Source organism: Pezoporus wallicus, unplaced genomic scaffold (assembly GCF_028554395.1).
Source record: "Pezoporus wallicus isolate ANWC-B61680 ecotype Strahan unplaced genomic scaffold, APGP_CSIRO_Pwel_v1 contig_6978, whole genome shotgun sequence".
NCBI lineage: Eukaryota > Metazoa > Chordata > Aves > Psittaciformes > Psittacidae > Pezoporus > Pezoporus wallicus.
In genome coordinates, this window is record NW_026637190.1 from 2715325 (window position 1) to 2734917 (window position 19593).

General features: G+C 44.3%; 2 protein-coding genes across 3 annotated transcripts; both read left to right on the plus strand.

Moving 5' to 3' along the window:
* Nucleotides 1–148: 148 nt before the first annotated feature.
* LOC130596326 (guanylyl cyclase-activating protein 1-like) lies at nucleotides 149–10576 on the plus strand. The gene is made up of 4 exons (XM_057403821.1): nucleotides 149–637; nucleotides 6317–6466; nucleotides 8744–8834; nucleotides 9861–10576. Exons 1-4 carry the CDS (start codon nucleotides 440–442, stop codon nucleotides 9986–9988), a joined length of 567 nt encoding a protein of 188 aa, XP_057259804.1. The 5' UTR covers nucleotides 149–439; the 3' UTR covers nucleotides 9989–10576.
* A 2654-nt stretch (nucleotides 10577–13230) lies between these two features.
* Nucleotides 13231–17524, plus strand: LOC130596327 (N-alpha-acetyltransferase 20). Of its 2 annotated transcripts, none has more exons than XM_057403822.1 (6): nucleotides 13231–13309; nucleotides 13454–13478; nucleotides 13555–13645; nucleotides 15021–15156; nucleotides 16167–16312; nucleotides 17197–17524. In XM_057403822.1, exons 1-6 carry the CDS (start codon nucleotides 13257–13259, stop codon nucleotides 17280–17282), a joined length of 537 nt encoding a protein of 178 aa, XP_057259805.1. In that variant the 5' UTR covers nucleotides 13231–13256; the 3' UTR covers nucleotides 17283–17524. The 2 variants fall into 2 exon arrangements, with proteins under 2 accessions (XP_057259805.1, XP_057259806.1); XM_057403823.1 differs by having other exon boundaries at nucleotides 15096–15156.
* Nucleotides 17525–19593: the final 2069 nt, after the last annotated feature.

Here is a 19593-nt window from a genome sequence, read left to right on the forward strand (position 1 = left end):
TAAATTATCCGACATTTCTATTTGAGAAAAGAGACTTTCAAATCCAGTTAGAGGAGGAGATTTTTACTTCACCCCAAATCCCACATATAGTAGATTTTTCCTCTTACTTTCATGTATAGTTATACCAAGGATAAAAATAGAGTAGTGTACCAGTATAGCTCCTGAAGCCAGTGTCTGATTAACTTTCTCACCCTTTCTGATTTGGCTCCTGAAATAGCAGGGATTTGCTAGATTATCTTGCACCTCCTTTCCATTCTAAGAAGACAGTATCATTGAAACTTTCAGGTTTGTAAACTGTCCTCTAAGCAGATTAGATTTAGATCCCCCACTTAACTGACACTAATGTCAAACGTGGACAGGAGCAGACAGGCAGTGCTGTGAGAGTAACAGGAGGAAGAGGATCATTCCTGTAGCACCATTTTTCTGATCACGCATACATATGGGGAACAACAGCAGCTCCACAGTGGATGATCTACAGGCTGTCGAGATCCACCACTGGTACAAAAAGTTCATGATGGAGTGTCCTTCTGGACAGCTGACAGAGCATGAATTTAAACAATTCTTCGGGCTTCGAGGGCTGGATCCAGAGGCCAATGAGTACATTGAGCAGATGTTCCGCACATTTGATATGAATAAGGTGAGTTCTCCTGCAAGGAGATTAACTGCCACAGTTAATAGCACATTATTATCTAACCACCTTGTGCAAATTCATCCTTGAATTTTGAGAATTCCTAATTGTGTATTAATTGACTTGGCCTTATTTGACTAGCAAAATACTAACAAAAGGAGATTTCATTATTATTCTTATATGTTCTTATTACTCGAAAATGTATTTGTATTAGGTAGTAGAGACTTCAGGAATCAAAACCAATAGAAATCATTATTGCATTCACAGAGGAATTAATTTCCAGGTATTGGCATCTGAAATTCACACTGCAGACAGACTGGGCAGATGATCAATGGGGCTCTCCTCAGTGCTAGGAGGTGCTCAGTTCGCTCCCTCAATGCTAGGAGGTGTGCTCAGCTCGCTCCCTGGAATGTCTGTACACCAATGCGCGCAGCATGGGAAATAAGCAGGAGGAGTTGGAAACCTGTGTTAAGTCAGGAGACTATGATCTGGTGGCAATTACAGAGATGTGGTGGGACAGCTCACATGACTGGAATATAGTCATGGAGGGCTATGTCCTTTTCCGAAAAGACAGGCCAGCCAGGAAGGGTGGTGGGGTTGCTCTTTATGTGCGGGAGCAACTACAATGCACCGAGTTCTGTCCAGGGACAGATGACGAGCGAGTTGAGAGTCTGTGGGTGAGAATTAAGGGGCAGGCTGTTGTAGGTGTCTGTTACAGACCACCAGATCAGGGTGAGGAAGTTGACGAGGCCTTCTACAGGCAGCTGAGAGCGGCCTCACAGTCACAGGCTGTGGTTGTCGTGGGGGATTTTAACTTCCCTGATGTTTGCTGGAAGGACCACTCGGCAATCCAGCCACAGTCCAGGAGGTTCCTCCAGTGTATGGATGATAACTTCCTCCTGCAAATGGTGGATGAGCCGACCAGGAGAGGAGCGCTGCTGGATCTCATCCTCACTAACAAGGAGGATCTGGTTGAAGCAGTAAGGGTTGAGGGCTGCCTTGGTTGCAGCGACCACGAGATGGTGGAGTTCAGGATCTTGTGTGGTAGGACTAGTAGAATACCAAGTAGGATTGCAACCCTGGACTTTAGCAGGGCAAACTTTGGCCTTTTCAAGCAATTGCTAGGGGAAATCCCATGGGCAAGGCTGCTTGAAGGTAAAGGACCCCAAGATAGTTGGTTGACATTCAAGGACTGCTTTTTCCGTGCTCAAGATCGGAGCATCCCGACATGTAGGAAGTCAAGGAAGAGGGCCAAGAGACCTGCGTGGCTAAATAGGGAATTGCTGGGTATGCTCAAGTGGAAGAGGAGAGTTTACAGGTCATGGAAGGAGGGGCTGGCCACTTGGGAGGAATATAAGGCTGCTGCTAGAGGAAGTAGGAAGACAGCTAGGAGGACTAAGGCATCCTTAGAATTAAACCTGGCGAGAAGGGTCAAGGACAGCAAAAAGAGCTTTTTCAAATACATGGCAGACAAAACTAACACCAGAGGCAATGTAGGCCCACTGATGAACGGGATGGGTGCCCTAGTGACAGAAGATACAGAGATGGCAGAGTTACTGAATGCCTTCTTTGTCTCTCTCTACTCTGCTGCAGGCAGTCCTGAAGAGCCCTGTACCCCTGAGACCTTAGATGAAGTCAGGTCGACGGAGCGGTTTGCCTTAGTCGATGAGGAATGGGTTAGAGACCAGTTGAGCAATCTGGACATCCATAAATCCATGGGTCCAGATGGGATGCACCCGCGGGTGCTGAGGGAACTGGCGGAAGTCATTGCTAGACCACTCTCCATCATCTTTAACAAGTCTTGTGAAACGGGAGAGGTGCCTGAGGACTGGAGGAAAGCAAATGTCACTCCAGTCTTCAAAAAGGGCAAGAAGGAGGACCTGGGTAACTATAGACCGGTCAGCCTCACCTCCATCCCTGGGAAAGTGATGGAACACCTTATCCTTGGTGCCATCTTAAGGCATATCAAGGATAAGAGGGTTATGAGGGGCAGTCAACATGGCTTCACCAGGGGGAAATCATGTTTGACCAATCTCTTAGCCTTTTATGAGGAAATAACACGGTGGATGGATGATGGCAGAGCGGTGGATGTGGTCTACCTTGACTTCAGCAAAGCATTTGACACAGTCTCCCACAGCATCCTCACAGCTAAATTGAGGAAGTGTGGACTGGATGATCAGGTAGTGAGGTGGACTGCGAACTGGCTGAAGGAGAGAAGCCAGAGAGTTGTAGTCTATGGGGCTGAGTCTAGTTGGAGGCCTGTAACTAGTGGAGTGCCTCAAGGGTCAGTACTGGGACCAGTATTATTTAATATATTCATCAACGATTTAGATGAGGGAATTGAGTGTACTATCAGCAAGTTTGCTGATGACACTAAGCTGGGAGGAGTGGCTGACACGTCAGAAGGCTGTGCTGCCATCCAGCGAGACCTGGACAGGCTGGAGAGTTGGGCAGGGAATAACTTGATGAAATATAACAAGGGGAAGGGTAGAGTCCTGCATCTGGGCAGGAACAACCCCAGGTTCCAGTATAGGTTGGGAAACGACCTGTTAGAGAGCAGTGTAGGGGAGAGGGACCTGGGGGTCCTAGTGGACGACAGGATGACCATGAGCCAACACTGTGCCCTTGTGGCTAAGAAGGCCAATGGCATCCTGGGGTGTATTAGAAGGGGGGTGGTTAGTAGGTCGAGAGAGGTCCTCCTTCCCCTCTACTCTGCCCTGGTGAGACCCCATCTGGAATATTGTGTCCAGTTCTGGGCCCTTCAGTTCAAGAACGACAGGGAGCTGCTGGAGAGAGTCCAGTGCAGGGCAACAAAGATGATTAAGGGAGTGGAGCATCTCCCTTATGAGGAAAGACTGAGGGAGCTGGGTCTCTATAGTTTGGAGGAGACTGAGGGGTGACCTTATAAGTATCTATAAATATATAAAGGGGGAGTGTCACGAGGATGGAGCCAGGCTCTACTCAGTGGCAAACAATGATAGGACAAGGGGTAATGGGTACAAACTGGAGCACAAGAGGTTCCACTTAAACTTGAGAAGAAACTTCTTCTCAGTGAGGGTGACGGAACACTGGAACAGGCTGCCCAGGGAGGTTGTGGAGTCTCCTTCCCTGGAGACATTCAAAACCCGCCTGGACACATTCCTGTGTAACATTATCTAGGTGTTCCTGCTCCAGCAGGGGGATTGGACTAGATGATCATTCGAGGTCCCTTCCAATCTCTAGCATACTGTGATACTGTGATACTGTGATAGCAGGTAGCAGGAGCTAGGAGGTAGGTAGTACTCCTCACTGTGACAGGCAACCACTGGCTGTCTTTAAGGTAAGAACCAGTAGCCCCCATAATTCCTTTAAGCATGCAATGGCCCTCATTTTTGCCTGTTTTTATCCATATATACTCAAGCCTATGCTTGAAGGCCTGTAACCTCAGTAACAGAGAAATTTGGTTTTATGGCAGCCTCGATAATTCAGCTTTGCTCTCTGCTCCAAGATTCTGAAATGGCTGGAGCAAATGTCTGTGAATCAGGGAGGGGCATGTCACAGGGACACATGAAACAGCTGGGAAATCACAGGGTCAGTTTTGAAGAAGGAAAGCCCAGGGACTGAGCAAAGAGCATTGGTTTGGACAACATGTGAGAAGGCGTAAGGTGTTAAGGAATTCTAAGGAATATTACAAAATTCTTAGAGCAGGCAGGCTCCATTAGGGTAGCTGAGACCTTGTGGTGCATGTAATGACTGGAAATCACTGCACATCTCAAAGAATATCCTTTCTAATCCTGAAGTTCTTTGTGCCCTGGATGATGACAGTGACGAGAAACAGTTTAATAAACTAAACCAATGCATTTAGAGGTCTTGCACAAGTCTTTCCCTTTACTTCTGCCATTTCTTGGGATATTTAAGGACTTCAAAATTTGCTCAAGGATGTTACACATCCCAAAGTTCTCCTGTAAGCCCCATGTTATGCAGTAAGCAATGTTTTAAAAAGACTCTCAAATTCAAATTTGGTTATAAAAAAGATATCTTCTAAATAAAGTGATAGTGATCTCAAGGGCAATGAAGTAAGATTGTGACAACTAGTGGAGATGGATCTACATCAGTTAATCTTAGCCTGTAACAGCCACTTAATCTAATCTCCTTTCATAAACAAGGGCAAGGAACAACAGCACCCAGAGGAAGAGCCACTCTGTTGTAATACAGATGCTGATGGATGGAATAATCTGCTCCCTGGACCTTCAGATGTTGAGGACCAAAAGGACAAATTTTCAATAGAGTTATTTTAAAAATTGCACTCATGCCCTTCTTGTCATCTTTGGAGCTGTTTTTGTTTTCCTTGACTTTGCTCAATGAAGTTGGGAAAAACTCACATAAGGGGAATACTACAGTGATCCTGGATGAGTATTTGAAAATGTCATGATGCTTGCTGTGAAGCAGCAGTGCTCTGCTAGCCCACCTGCAGTTGCTATTTATTTATATTGATTCTGGAAAGGCACCTGACTTCGTTTAAATACCTCAATAAATGAAAGCTTCATTTTTATGCTCTGTAATTTGTTGAAGTAATTATTCAGAATCTTTGACAGAAATACATTTTCTTTTTTGTTGTTTTTTCTTTTTAACCACTTCAAATTTTAGTCAGTGTTAAGTCTAGGGATTATGAACCTTTACTGTCTGGCATTTTTCTTCCAGAGGAAACAAGAGATTTTTAAGTTTCTTTGCAAATGCAAGAAATCAATTTTAAAAACCTAAATACAAAACAATTTTTCCAGCTGTCAAATCGTGTTCTATGTGTTTTAAAAAATATCTTCAGTCACTTCTTTTCTTCCAGAGAATGGAGATAAGATCTATGGCTCACTGAAATAACAGTAGTTTTCCACGATGACAAAGCAGACTAGTACAGAAAACCTAAGGCAGAATTACCTTCCACTTTTCTTGCAGCCAGGACTCTGGATCAGTTTTCTCTCCCAGTAGGCCATAGGCAGTCAGCTTTGGTGGGCAGAGAGGGGTTGTTCACACTGGCCATGAGAAGCTCTCCATGACCCGGCTTCAGTGTGCCCTTGAGCCCAGAACCCCCCCGTGTGCTGGGCTGCACCCCCAGAGTGTGAGCAGCAGCTCAGGGAGGGGATCCTGCCCGTCTGCTGTGCTCTGGGGAGACCTCCCCTGCAGTCCTGATCCAGCTCTGGGGCAGCAGGGCTAGAGGGACATGGAGCTGTTGGAGCGAGGCCAGAGGAGGCCATGGAGATGCTGCGAGGGCTGGAGCAGCTCTGCTCTGGAGCCAGGCTGAGAGAGCTGGGCTGGGTCAGCCTGGAGAAGAGAAGGCTCCTGAAGGGGAGACCTTAGAGCAGCTCCAGTGCCTAAAGGGGCTGCAGGAAACCTGGAGAGGGACTTGGGACAAGGGATGTAGGGACAGGCCAAGGGGAATGGCTTTAACCTGCCAGAGGGGAGGTTGAGATGAGCTCTTAGGCTCTTCCCTGTGCGGGTGCAGAGGCACTGGCACAGGGTGCCCAGAGAACCTGTGGCTGTCTTATCTCTGGCAGTGTTCAAGGCCAGGCTAGACGGGGCTTGGAGCAACCTGGTCAATTTTGGTTTTCTTTTTCTTTTTAGCTGTGAATCTAGAGAGCGAAAAGTTAAAAGAGCATCAGAGCAGCAAGTCCCTCAGTTTGTTCCTGTCACAGTTTGGTTTCCATTTTCCCACAGGATGGATATATTGACTTCATGGAATATGTGGCTGCCCTCAGCCTTGTTCTCCGTGGGAAGATGGAGCAGAAATTGCGGTGGTATTTCAAGCTGTATGATGTAGATGGCAACGGCTGCATTGATCGACATGAATTGCTCAACATCATTAAAGTGAGTCTGCAGGGATCTATGTTCTTTTCTCTTTCCTTAAAGACAAATTTCACCACGCATGTAAGACTTTTGCTGTTTCCTATATGGATGATCCTGAATGAGACCTTCTTTAACAGCATTCTTTTTTTTTAGCAGAATTCCCCACAATCTTGTAGTCCACCACAGCATATGTTCCAGCATAGCGAACTCCATACATTTTTTTAGCTGCCTAGGACCTAAATTGCACTTTCCAAGATTTCAGACCCCATGACTGTCAGTTGTGGTCTCTGCAACGTGTCCTTCGTATCTCCTTTTCCCCATGCAAATTGTAGTTGGAGTGTTACTCCCAGTTAGTCTCTTAGAACCAGCTCCTAAATGCCAATGTAATACAAAATTTCTGACTCTGGGAAATAGTTTGAAGAAGAATGACTGTCAATTAAAAAACAACAACAAAAAAAGAAGTATACAAATAGCTATTGTGGAAGGTGTTGGAATTACAGGCATAAAGATGACCTTATGAGTATCTCAGAATGAATTATCTCTAGATACTGTAAAACTGAAAAGACGCAGGAAAGACTAAATGACCATAAAGAATTCATGTTTCTGAATAAGTAAGTCAGAAAATGGATTTGATAAAGATCTGAAGCCTGAGTTGTCACAAATAAAACCACTAAAAATATGTTAGCAATGAATTCTCATCTGGATATGAATTTTAGTGCTGGGCATGGAGAGACCAAATCAAATCGAAAATATACAGCCTCCTACCAATAACTTGCAATAGAAATACACAGACATCACAGTGAAGCAAGAAATATTAACTGTTTAACACAGAGCTCTTGAAAAACAAGTCCTGTGGGTGATAACTGGTGGCGATTGTCCTGGGTTCAGCAGTAACAGTTATTTTTCTCCTTCTTAGTAGTTGGTGCAGAGCTGTTTTTGGCTTTAGTCTGAGAACAGTGCTGATAACGCACCAGTGTTTTAGCTGTTGCTAAGTAATGTTTACTCCAATCAAGGACTTTTCCAATCTCATGCTCTGCCAGTGAAGACGGGCATGGAAAGCTGGGAGGAAGCAGAGACAGGACACCTGACCCAAACTAGCCAAAGGGGTATTCCATACCACAGCACCTCGTGCCCGGTATAGAAACTGGGGGGAATCACCCGCAAGGCCCAGATTGCTGCTGGGGTTGGGCTGGGTATTGGTTGGTGGGTGCTGAGCAATTGCATTGGGATCACTTGTGGTTATTGTTTCCTTTTCCCCTTTTAGTTTTATATTCTCTGCCCTTGTTATTACTGGTGGTAGCAGCAGTGGTTTGTGTTATACCTTAGTTACTGGACTGCTCTTATCTCAACCCATGGGACTTACTTTCTTTCAATTATTCTCCCCATCCCTCCACAAGTGGGGTGGGGGAGGGGAGGGGAAAAAAGTGTGGAGTGAGCAAGTGGCTGCGTGGTTCTGAGTTACCAGCTGGGCTTAAACCATAATAGCAATGAATTTACTGCCCTTTGGCTTTTGTGAGTTCAGTGTCTTTTTTGGCAGACTTAGCAAGTTGCTAAGGTGATACTTAGACTTAGTAAAACAGCATTTGAAAAAGAATGAAGAATCCACATATCAGAAGGTAAAAACTAGAAAATTAGTAGTCTTGGAATCAATGTGAAGGCTCTGGAATCACATAATTTCATGGACACCCTTAAACAAAGGAAAAAAAAAGGCGTAGAAAGGGAACCCTTCACTATATGGTTATGAATAAGATAAATTCCAATAAACAGTAATGAATAATGATTAACCTTTGTTTACTGAAAATTAATTTCCAGTGAGCTTCAGGGAGAAACATGACATACACAAAGCAGTATATAAATGGAAATAGGAAAAGCAAGAATAGAAATAAATGATCACAGCGTATAACAAAGGAATTTCGTAATGTCAAATGTAAAGGGTGTTTGACAGTGTTTATGGGCCTTGGTGGACCATAGGTTAATAAAAAGTGAATCAAGTAGGTGGATCCTGATTCTGCCATTTCTGCAGTGCTTAACTGCTACCTAAGCAGATTTAGGGTGATCTTCTGGGTTTCCCTGCTCATTCCATGCTTCAGAACCATGCTCCCTTTGCACCTTTCAGTGCGAACTGTAAGGCCTGAATATTTCTGCTGTGTTTACCTATGATGCTGGTTCATTTGTATGGGGAAGGTACCAGGGATGACTGCCTTGTTCTGAATCAATGCTGGCAGGCTGCAGTGGAATCTCTCTCATTTTTTGGGAGCCATTAAGCAGCTTCCTGTTATTCTTGCTCTTTTCTTTTAGGCTATTCGAGCTATTAATGGTGGTGACCATGAAACTAGTGCAGAAGAATTCACCAACCGAGTCTTCAACAAAATTGATGTGAATGGAGATGGTAAAGGCCTTGTCTACATCATTCAACACAGATAGCCTCTTGTGCTAGAGAGAGACATCCATGTCTTCCTTTCTTGATTGAATTTTATGCCTCCTCATTTTATATTTGAATTCTCATCCAGGAATGCATTCTCCATGAATTTCGTGAAGCATTCTTTCCTTGCATCATACATAATCAGTATGACAGTTTTTTTTCCCCACACAAAGTCTCAGCTGTGTTCTGTCCACATGAGTTTGGTAGTGGGGTTTTGGAGCAGATTTGCTTGGTTTGGGTTTGTTTTTTTCTTTTTTCCTTTTTGTATGTTGCTGTGTAGCTGATGTCAGAGGTAGAAGTGGGAAATATCAACAGATGTCCCAAACTGCTCCTAAATATTTCAGCAGCAGGGAAAGGAAGAACTGGAATTTAATGAAGTTCACAGTTTCTTCACTGGGTCTGGTATAGGCAAGCAAGCACATGAAGTAATGTGATCCAGTCAGTCAAAAGCTGGTCAAGGCCATTGTAGTTGCTATTTGTCCCTGACACATACATGCTGCTTCATGTGCTTATTATTTTCTGACATGCTCTTTTGTTATTCCAGAAGAACTCTGCCAAGCTGCTTCCCTGCACAGGGGCTTTTTGACCTAGGACAGAAAACCTATTTCTGCCTGCCACAGCTCCCTTCTGTCACTTCTTTTAAACATGATAACCAGCAAGTATGGGGTAGGTTAGGACCTTGACAGGTTAGGCCAAAAAGGAAGCAACTAATACAGCCTTATTTACAGGATGATCCCACTATGATCCCACTCTTTAGCTATGCACTTCCTCTATTCTTTCTTACGTACCCTTTCCCTGACGTCGGGAAAGGAAGGAAAGGAAGCTGGAATAGCCTGGATATTGGGGAAATTTCATATGAACTCAAAAAAGACTCTCTGAGGCCTCTTGGTGCTTTAGAACACTGTATGTATAGTAAGTGCTCTCTAAAGTTAGATTACCATACTCCTTGTGGATTGACATGATTGTAATTTCCTCTGTCTGTGCCTGACACAGGTGAACTTTCTCTGGAAGAATTTGTGGAGGGAGCAAGGAAGGATGATGAGTTCATGGAGGTTATGATGAAAAGTTTGGACCTGTCACACATTGTGGCCATGATCAACAACCGTCGTCATAGTGTATAAATCAAGCTGGGTGAAAACACTCTGCCAATAGCCAGAAGGATGTACATACACCAGGAAGGAGACACAGCATTTTTTACAACAAAAAAGTTTCCATAAACATGCATATGGAACTGCGAACAGAAAGATACTGTTGTATTTGTGTATCTGAGTGCCTGTTCCTGTAAAAATATTGAAGCTCAGCCACATACATGCAGGACAGGTTCAGAAAAAATGGATTTGCACGGCAATGCTTGACTTGACCTCCTAAAATTTAAAGGCCAAGTTTCAAGGCATGTATTTCCTCTTTATTCTGTGTCCCTGATTGCCAAGTGGCAATGGACTAAAAGTAACACTAAGTTTATGAAGACCACTGTCAGAACTGGATGATGGAATGTGGAGAATTTCTGATGTGTATAAAGAGGAGCATCAAACTGTTATCAATATAAAGAGCTATCGAAAGAATATAACTTCCACTGTTCTTGTTATTGTATTAGATCATAAACACCAGCATGTTCGTCCATACAACATCTGGTTGGATTTTGTAGTCTCTACAGAAATAGCTTTATTCATAAGATCTCAGAACCAAAATAAAAACCAGTCTGACAACAAATCTGTTCCCAGCTGCACTGTCAGTAATGCTGTTTGCAGCTTTCTGTGATCAAAGAGCTCTTTACCAAACAAATCAACAGTTTAGGAACAGCTTCTGTAACTGAATAAAATGTGCTACTCTGTTTCCCAAAGCAGAAAAATTACCTGAGAAATTAACTATTTTTTACAGTAGTTGTCTTACTTCTCTCATACAACTGAATAAATTATGTGAAGTTATTCTTAATATTGTTGCTTCACACATCTTTTATTGGTTTTTCTTTTTATTCTTGGGGAGAAAACCTAAGAAGCAAAAGAAACAACTCAGTGAGGTGACTTTGTGACTACTGAAGTTGATAGTTTAGATCAGCATGCCACAAATGACTCTGTGTCTTTGTACATGATGGGAAGAGCATGTAGCATAATAGAAACTGAGCAAACTCTGTCTTGTTTACTAACAAGACATTAGGTAAGGTCACAATCAGAAAGTCCTTTGAATCTGGAGAGAGAATCAGAAGTTAAGAGGAATTCAGGAAAAGTTCAGCAGAGTGCCTGTGCCAGTTGGAGAACTTGCAGACCAGTAACACGAAGACTTGAGAGTGGATTTAGTCTTGCCTATGTTTAACCTTCTGTGATGGCTTATGTATACCAAAGTGTCTAGGCTTACCTCTAAGTCACAGGAGATTTAGTTAGTATTGTCACTGGAGTGAGCGATCACGTTTAGAGTAGGCACCAACATTTTCCCAGGTGGGCATATACCCATGTCCTACTGTTATGTTTATGTCTGCAGTCATAGAGCTTCTGAGAGGACTCAGAACCTGGGTATTGCAAATATCACTCATTTTGCCAGGGGATTATTTTAAGTATGTGCTGTTGGACTCTGTTGTTCCTTTGGACTGATTGTTGTGGTTTAAATACAGCCGGTAACTCAGCACCAGCAGCCGCCTGATCACCCCCAGGGTGGGATTGGGAGAATAATCAGAAGAATATAAATCCCACGAGTGGAGATAAGAACAGTTTAGTAACTAAAGTACACTGTAATACTACTCCTAACGATAAGGAAAATAACAAGGGACCAAAATATAAAACCAAAAAAGAGAAAAACAACACTAATTAGCAGTGATGCCCAATACAATCGTTCAGCACCCACTGATACCCAGCTTGGGCCAAGCAGTGATCAGCCCCTTCTGGGGAACTCCCCCCACTTTCTATCCCAAGCATGATGTGCTGTGGCATGGAATACCCCTTTGGCTAGTTCAGATCAGGTGTTCTGTCTCTGCTCCCTCCTGGCTTCTCATGCTTCTCCTCACTGCAGAGCATGAGAGACTGAAAAGTCTGTGGTGAGGGGAAGTGACTGAGCAACAACTAAACCATTGGTGTTATCAGCATTGTTCTCAGACTAAAGCCAAACCACAGCAATGCACCAGATACTTGGAAGGAAATTAACTCCATCCCAGCTGGAACCCGTATACTGATGAAGACTTGAGTTCTTCCCCCCAAGATTCTGTTGAACCTGTCCTGTTCCTGTTAGATGTCCTCAGTCCCCTGCAAGGGGGTTTTATGTAAATATAATTTAATTATCATGTGACATACAGAAACCACCTTCCCCCCCCCCCCCCCTTTTTAGTTCTTGGGAAAGTGAAGAATTTTTTAAGTGCAGCTGACATATTGAAGAAATCACCAAGAAGCTGTAGCTGCCAGCAGTGTTACAGCAAGTTGCTATACACAATGTACAGATTTTTTCTCGACTTTGTAGTCTTTTGAGGACTCAGTAGTTCAGAACCCCTCTTGCATTCCCCGTTATGTCCCAAGGCTTTCTCTTACTCCCTTTGAACCCCTCTAGTCCACTTCCCATCCACTTGAGGTTACTTTAATGAGAAAGTATGATTTAGGCACAAGTGTGGCAAATATTGTAGGAACTGTAGCTCAGAGAGGTGAATAGTAGCCAGAGGGGTAGGGAACAGGCTGTACAAAGTGGACCACAGTGAATAGTATCCTTGTTCATTCGGCTTGAGTGAAATATATTACTATGCATTCACTCTGAGGTGTGCCCCCAGCAACTCAGCACCATAGCTGTGTCCCTCCCGTGTTCTCTCAGGTCCTTTTTGTTGCCATCCATCTGGGTATCACAGGCATTGCTTCTTACAGGCATCCAGTAGGTGTGTACTTCTGTAGTGGTCTTCCTTGGCATTTCCTAGAGAAGACGTGTGTTATCAATGCCCATAAAGATCCCAGGCCAAGGGCTGCCTTTTTTTTTTTTTTCCCCTTTTTCCCCCATGTTTCGCGCAGTGTCGATCTGTGCGGCCGAACCGTACTGCCAGGGGCTCGCCACGGGGATACCCCTGGGCGCTGCTCAAGCTCTCCCTGCCGCTGCGCCGGGCTCCGAGGGCGACTCGGCCTCGCAGCCGCGCCGCTCCGCGCTGCGCCGAAAGCGGCCTCAACCTCCACAGCCCGACCCCCCCTCCACTGCCGCTCCCCGCCGCCTCTGCTCACTAGAACCCCCAGGGGCAGCTCTCCCGGCGGGCGTACATCGCTCCACTTCCGCCTCTCCGTGGCGGAAGGGGCCTTTGGGCGGCGGGAGTGCTTCCGGGGCGGCGATGACGACGTCTGGAGCTGTGGGGGTAGGTGTGGCGGCACCACCAGCACCGGCGCTACCGAGCGGCACCACCGAGCACCACCACCGAGCACCACCACCGGCATCGGTATGACGACGCTTCGGGCCTTCACGTGCGATGATCTCTTCTGCTTCAACAACATGTGAGCACCGGCCTGCCACGGCCCGGCCCCGCCGATCCGAGCTCCGTCTCACTCGGCCGTGGCTTCCCTCAGGCTCCCCGGGAGCTAGGGGCGCCGCTCGGCTGGCGGGGCCGGGCCGCGGTGACCGCTGTTCTTCCCCCGCAGCAACCTGGACCCGCTGACGGAGACCGTATCCTTCCTGCTGCCGGGGGGAGCGCGGGGCGCAGCCCGGGCTGCCGCAGATTGCTCCTTAACCGAGAGCCCAGTACGGGATCCCGTTCTACCTGCAGTACCTGGCGCACTGGCCCGAGTATTTCATTGTCGCCGAGGCGCCTGGCGGCGAGCTAATGGGTTACAGTGAGTGCGGGGTCCCGGCGCTGCCGTCTCGCTGTGCTGCATGTTGGGGGGTTATAACGCAGGAGCTTTTCCTACTACTCACTTTTTCCAACAGGGAAGAGGACTATCGCATAGCATCTTCCTGTTTCATACCTTTCTTAGGGTATTAGGTAGGACTCACAGCGCCAGTTTTTGATTTGGTGTTGCTAGCCAGCAAGAGCTCTTGACTGTGGTAGCAGGTTTTACACAGGTACAAGCATTTCTGTAATCATAGAATCGTAGAGTCATACAATAGTTAGGTTTGGAAAGGACCTTAAGATCATCCAGTCCCTGATGAAGAGTTGCTTTAGGCCCCCTTCAGTTACTGGAAGGCTGCTATGAGGTCTCCACGCAGCATTCTCTTCTCCAGGCTGAACAGCCCCAACTTTCTCAGCCTGTAAGCCTCACTCCCTGCGCTCAGCTCTGATCTCATGCTGTCAGTCATCATAAGTAAAAATTCTGAGCTTGGGTTTGGCATTGTCCTGTAAGGGAAAGCTCTGGGAATGGGTGTCTACTGCTTATTTGCTGTGGAATATTTGTATTTTGCAGAAATCATTCCACATGGAAACGTCGGTTTGTTTGTTCCTTCCCCCCTGCCTCTGACCTCCCTTGGGGAGCAGAATAAAGGGTCTTTAAGGGAAATAAATTACTTAACATAGTAAAGCTTAAAGCATTTGCTCTACGGAAGGTTTCTCTGTACCTACCACATCAGTTGCTTATTGGCAGTGACTGATGTTTATAAGAGTACCATGTAGAAGTGTGAGTATTCATTAGTGAACTAGCATTGATTTGGCTCTGTGTAGAAAGGAGAGGAAATACAGAGAAGCACCCAAAACACCCCAATAGCCCCTTGGTTTTTTTCTTAAACATTCTGTATTTACAAGGCCTTGGCTTCTGTTACCAGGTTGGCAAAGCTTCCCAGGCTCTGCTCCTCCACAGTCACCAAAAGTCTCCAGCAGTTTCCAGGATGGTGACTTAGTTTTGGCTTTCCAGCCCTCCATTCCTCCATTATTTTAGTTAGATCCTGGATTCTGCTCAGTTAAAGACTCACAAGAATTCCTTAAAATTTGCATTTGGCAGTCATGCCTGAAACAGGGATTTTCAGAATATTTGTGGCAGTTTTTTCCTTTTTTTTTTTTCCTTTTACGCTATCAAGGAACAGCTGTAACACTTGAGCAAAATGACATTTGTAGTGGTTGCTGAAGCACCAAGTGATAACATAGACATCCCTGTGTGAGCCTTTACCACAGTCCTTCCAACGTTTATTTATATGCTGGGGGGTGTTTTGCTAAAGGTGTAGAGAGTGTGGTGCATTGTTCTAAAGATGTTGCTGTGCTGATGCTGTCTGTGTTCACAGTAATGGGTAAAGCAGAAGGCTCTGTGGCTAGGGAAGAATGGCATGGACATGTTACTGCTCTCTCTGTTGCACCAGAATTTCGACGCCTGGGTTTGGCTGCTAAACTGATGGAACTTCTGGAAGAAATTTCAGAAAAGTGAGTACTATCCTTAAATTTATCTTTTAAAACTTAAAGATTGAATTTATCTTTTAAACTAATCCTTCTACAGACACCTGTTCATGGCTTAGGTATTTGCATGAAACATGCCCAGAATTTTGTTTTAAGTAGTGTTCTAACTGACTGAAATTCCCTGTAGCTAGAGAAGATTTAAAAATGTTGCTTTGTTCTGTAAGATTTCAGGGTTCTGTGAAAGCTGACTTCCCAGGATGGGTAATAATTAGCCTGAATTCCAACAGAGATACTGTGTAAGAGGCCCTTTTCTTCACAGAAGAGAGCTTCATGAAACATCAACTGCTTCATGTAGGGCCTCAAACACACTTGTTCAGAATCTTGGGCTCCATGCAATTCCCACATGCAGAGTCTTGGAAAAATTTTGTAGGGCAAACAGTATTTTAGCTCGCTGTCCTGTGCTTGGGTGTTTGTACCTCCTGAAAGTTTAATTTAGCATCAGATGAATCCATGGGGGAATGTCCTCTCTTGTGCTGGTGGCACAGCCCAGTTGCAATCAGTAGGATCAGAAAGTAGTATCACGTTTTGAGAAATTTGCCATGTTGGGAGAAGGGTTGTCTCTGGTTGGGCAGCTGCCGAGTTGTGACTATTTCCATCACTCCCCCCAGCCATGCACTTGGAAGGACGCAGTCCCTAAGTCAGTGCAATCTAAAATGTGGATTAATTTATTTATTTTTTTTTATAATTTCTTGTGGCTGTGAGGCCTGTGTGGGTGTTCAGCCTGTCCTGTTCTTTCAGTTCATAATTCTGAACCTGCAGTGGCTGTAAAGGAATGGTCAATGACAAAAATAAAATGAAATTTGTACTAGATTTGTCCCTTGGTAAAGGAGTGCATCTGTTATCACAGTGTGACAGATGTTGGATTAGTGTTCCACATCAATGGACCTGCTCTTAATCTGATTACAAGTTATGGGTTATTATTTAGAAACATGTTCACTTGGTGCTGCTTACTGTGATTTTGGGATTTTTTTTCACAGAAAGGGTGGCTTTTTCGTCGATCTCTTTGTGAGGGTATCAAACCAGGTTGCAGTAAATATGTATAAGCAGCTAGGCTACAGTGTGTACCGAACAGTACTTGAGTACTACTCTGCTAGCAGTGGAGAGCCAGATGAAGATGCTTATGGTAAGTACTTGCTTATGGTAAGTACTCAAGCTGAATGGAAAGATTCTCATGTTGAGGGTTCCTGGGTTTGTTTGCATGATTTTTATTATTTTTTTTTAATTTGAAACAGGTTTGGATAGGTGTTGGTGAATAGAATTTTGCATACTTCTTTAGGTAGCTTCTCCTACTGAAGATTACATCAGTTATAAAACTTAATCTTGTAGTTTACACTTCTTGTAGCACCTGTGGCAAAATACAGAATAAGAATAAACTAAAAGTACAAAGACACTCATCCTGTATGTAAGATGAAAATAAAAATGCAGTTTCTAATCTAGTTTTTCTTGCTGAGAAATGCTCACACCCAGTGGCTGGCCTTTTTGCTACTGTTACTGAGGGAAGGAGTTGCAGTGTTTTCCTCATTTCTTCCCACAAAAGGGACTTGAAGCTCTGTTTTTCTCAGATGTCCAGCTACAAATTTCCAGCTGTCAGTGGTCAACAGTGTGAAAGAACTGGGTGGCATTTTCAGTTTAAAAGGAAGGAACATAGAACTTCAAGTATGTTAATGTTAATTTTGTTAACAAAGCTTAAGTACCAGCTTCCTCTTTCTAGACCTTCTTTCCTCTAAGATCCTCCCCAGTGGGTTACCTGGCCATGCTGTATATCACTGTAAAAAACAGGAGCTACAAACAGAAATCTACCAGTGTTGCAGACACCCTAATTTCTGTATTTAACCTTTCAGCCATTTGCTTTCCATTCAGTTGAGTTTCATGCAGTGTTATAATCCAATTTATAACGCTGCTGAGCAATTAAAACTGATCTTACTGCACTGCAGAATTCATTCACTTTGGCTTTGTGCATTGGCTGTCTTACTAGAATAGCTTTTTTTTTTTTCCCTTTTACTACAGATATGAGAAAAGCTCTTTCCAGAGATGCAGAGAAAAAATCAATTATACCTCTGCCTCATCCAGTGAGACCAGAAGATATTGAGTAACTGTAAGCTGTGGTCCTTGGGCAACTGAAGAGTGTCAGGTTCCTTCTATACCCCTGGCCCCCAAGAACTAATAGATGAGAAATCTTAATCTCAATGTTTTTCCCCATGAAATACCAAAAAGCAACATTGAGAAGCTTACTAGTGCAGCTCTGTTGGTAATGGCTGCATACTCCTGCACTTACCCCATTATTTTTCCTTTCAAATACTGGAAATTCAGAGACTATTAAAATGGAATTACCTCATGTATGATGTTTTCTTGGTTTTCCTTCAGCCCAAACATAACTGAAGTCAGTAACAGTAAAAACTCTTCATATGCATTTATTCATGACCAGTGAGAACACAATACAATATCCAAGAAGCACAGCAGGGGAAAGCAATGTATTAATACTGGCATAGAACATAAAGCTGTTACACATGTAGACATGTCTTTCCCCTCTTCATGGCACAGGCCTGGAACTGAACTGAGGTTTGATTTGAAAAAGCCAGACAGCCAAAGCAGTTGATGCTTTCTTTCCACCTTGGACCAGATTCAGGATGAGCTCTGTGTTCTGGGTACCCCCATACTTGCCTTAACATGCTGTGTTCACTGAAGTAATCTGTGGTCAAGATTTATTGTTTTTTTTCAACTCTTCTTGCTCAACTTCAAGGTCAGTGTAGGATTTCTGAGGAACCTGCATCTTCGGCATCTTCAAACAACTCTGTATCTAACACTCAAGATGGTTAATGGAGAAACATGGATAAATGTGGGATTGGCAGAAGTGAAATTCAGAGAACAGAGTATTAGTTTGCCATACAAGACAGGATTATGACTAAGCAGTATCAGATCTTGTGCACATAATTAATTTATCTTGCTCCTGTAAGCATGTTTGTCCTGCTTTATCATGGGTTTTACAGTGCTTTGTACCCTGCCAATAAACAAATGCAGGCTAAGCCACTGTGGTGAGTAATTCCATTCAAGATGGTAGATTATTTACATTTAATTGGCTGCACTGTGTAACAAATACTGGGGTTTGGTCCTGGTTTTCTTCCATCCTTATATCCAGCTTCCCATCCCTTTTTAGCTCTCACATTCTGTCTGATATCCAGTCTCTCTTGTTCCTCTCTTGTTCCCAATCCCTACTCCATTCTCCATCACTGTTTTGCTGTCTCTTGTTTTTTTCTTAAGAAGTGCCCTGTGACTTTTCCTTCACTCTCCCATTCCTCTATCTTCTGCCATGTCCAATTTTCGAGGCCGAGGAATTGACATCAGGAGTGACAGGTTGCTAGAAGCAGGTCCTTCATGCCATTACTTCTCCGTCACTTTGTTCCTATCTGTATCTCTCTCTATTGCTCAATCCTTCTTCCCTGTTCTCTGTCCTACTTCTTTCTGTGTCTGGGTTTTAATTTGCTGTCCTCTCTTGCTCTTCCTCAGTGTGGTTGCTTTTAAAATGTTCTTTCAGTGGCTACTTTTACATCCTCACTGTATTTTATGAAATCTTTCCCCAAGTCCTGCAGAGCAGGCACATTCAGGGCTGTTCAGTGCCCATTACAGTTGGTTTTCCCCCAGTGCTGTCTTCTCTGTCCCTTTTTCTCTGTGTCATTGTCATGCTCCCTGTGCCTGTATTTAACCTCCTGTCTCTGTCCTGCAGCCCATCACTATTGTTTCCCTCTGCTCGGGGCTGGAGTGGTGGCTGCTTGGTTCCATTCTGCTCTGGGACCAGCACTGGGCAAGTGAGTGGTCAATCCCCCAGCCAGAGCCTCTGGTGCTCGCAGCCAGCAGAAGCAAGTTCGAGGATGCTGCAGAAACTGCGTGGGACCCAGAGAAAAGGCAGATTCGCTGCTGGTGCAGAAAATCTGATGAAAAATTGCAGTCAACAGAGCATGCCCCGTACCTGAACTGGTCCCTTGATAGGTAAGAATGTTTTCCTTGCAGGTAGAAGCATGAACTTTTATCCACGATAAATTAAGAACTGCTTGTTAATGTCTTTTGGACAGTTTCTTCTCTGTTTCATCATACTAATTTTGTGGGCAAATTTAAAGTAGCCTTTTAGTTTTATATGTATAACTAGATTTCTAGTAATACATGATGTCAGTATAGTTCGGTTATGAGCACCTAGATGCCAGTAGAAATGTAATGAATTTATGTTCCAAATGGCTATTTTTGAGAAACGTAAATATTCAAGAAATCAGGGTTGTGTGTGGCAAAACATGTCTGTGTGTCCTGCTGAGTAAATGGCATCAGTCAATAGCAGGTCCAGCAGCAGGGCTGTCATTGCCTACTCTCAATATTGCTGTAGTAGTGCTGCAATATTTAAATCTAACAGATTGGTTC

Bases quoted from the DNA above. Each gene is read 5' to 3' on its own strand.
- LOC130596326 (XM_057403821.1), top strand. From the start codon at position 440: ATGGGGAACAACAGCAGCTCCACAGTGGATGATCTACAGGCTGTCGAG. The intron at 638-6,316 runs GTGAGTTCTCCT...ATTTTCCCACAG, and splicing joins GCACATTTGATATGAATAAG to GATGGATATATTGACTTCAT. The intron at 8,835-9,860 runs GTAAAGGCCTTG...TGCCTGACACAG, and splicing joins AATTGATGTGAATGGAGATG to GTGAACTTTCTCTGGAAGAA.
- LOC130596327 (XM_057403822.1), top strand. From the start codon at position 13,257: ATGACGACGCTTCGGGCCTTCACGTGCGATGATCTCTTCTGCTTCAAC. The intron at 13,646-15,020 runs GTGAGTGCGGGG...CTGTGTTCACAG, and splicing joins CGGCGAGCTAATGGGTTACA to TAATGGGTAAAGCAGAAGGC. The intron at 15,157-16,166 runs GTGAGTACTATC...TTTTTTTCACAG, and splicing joins CTGGAAGAAATTTCAGAAAA to AAAGGGTGGCTTTTTCGTCG.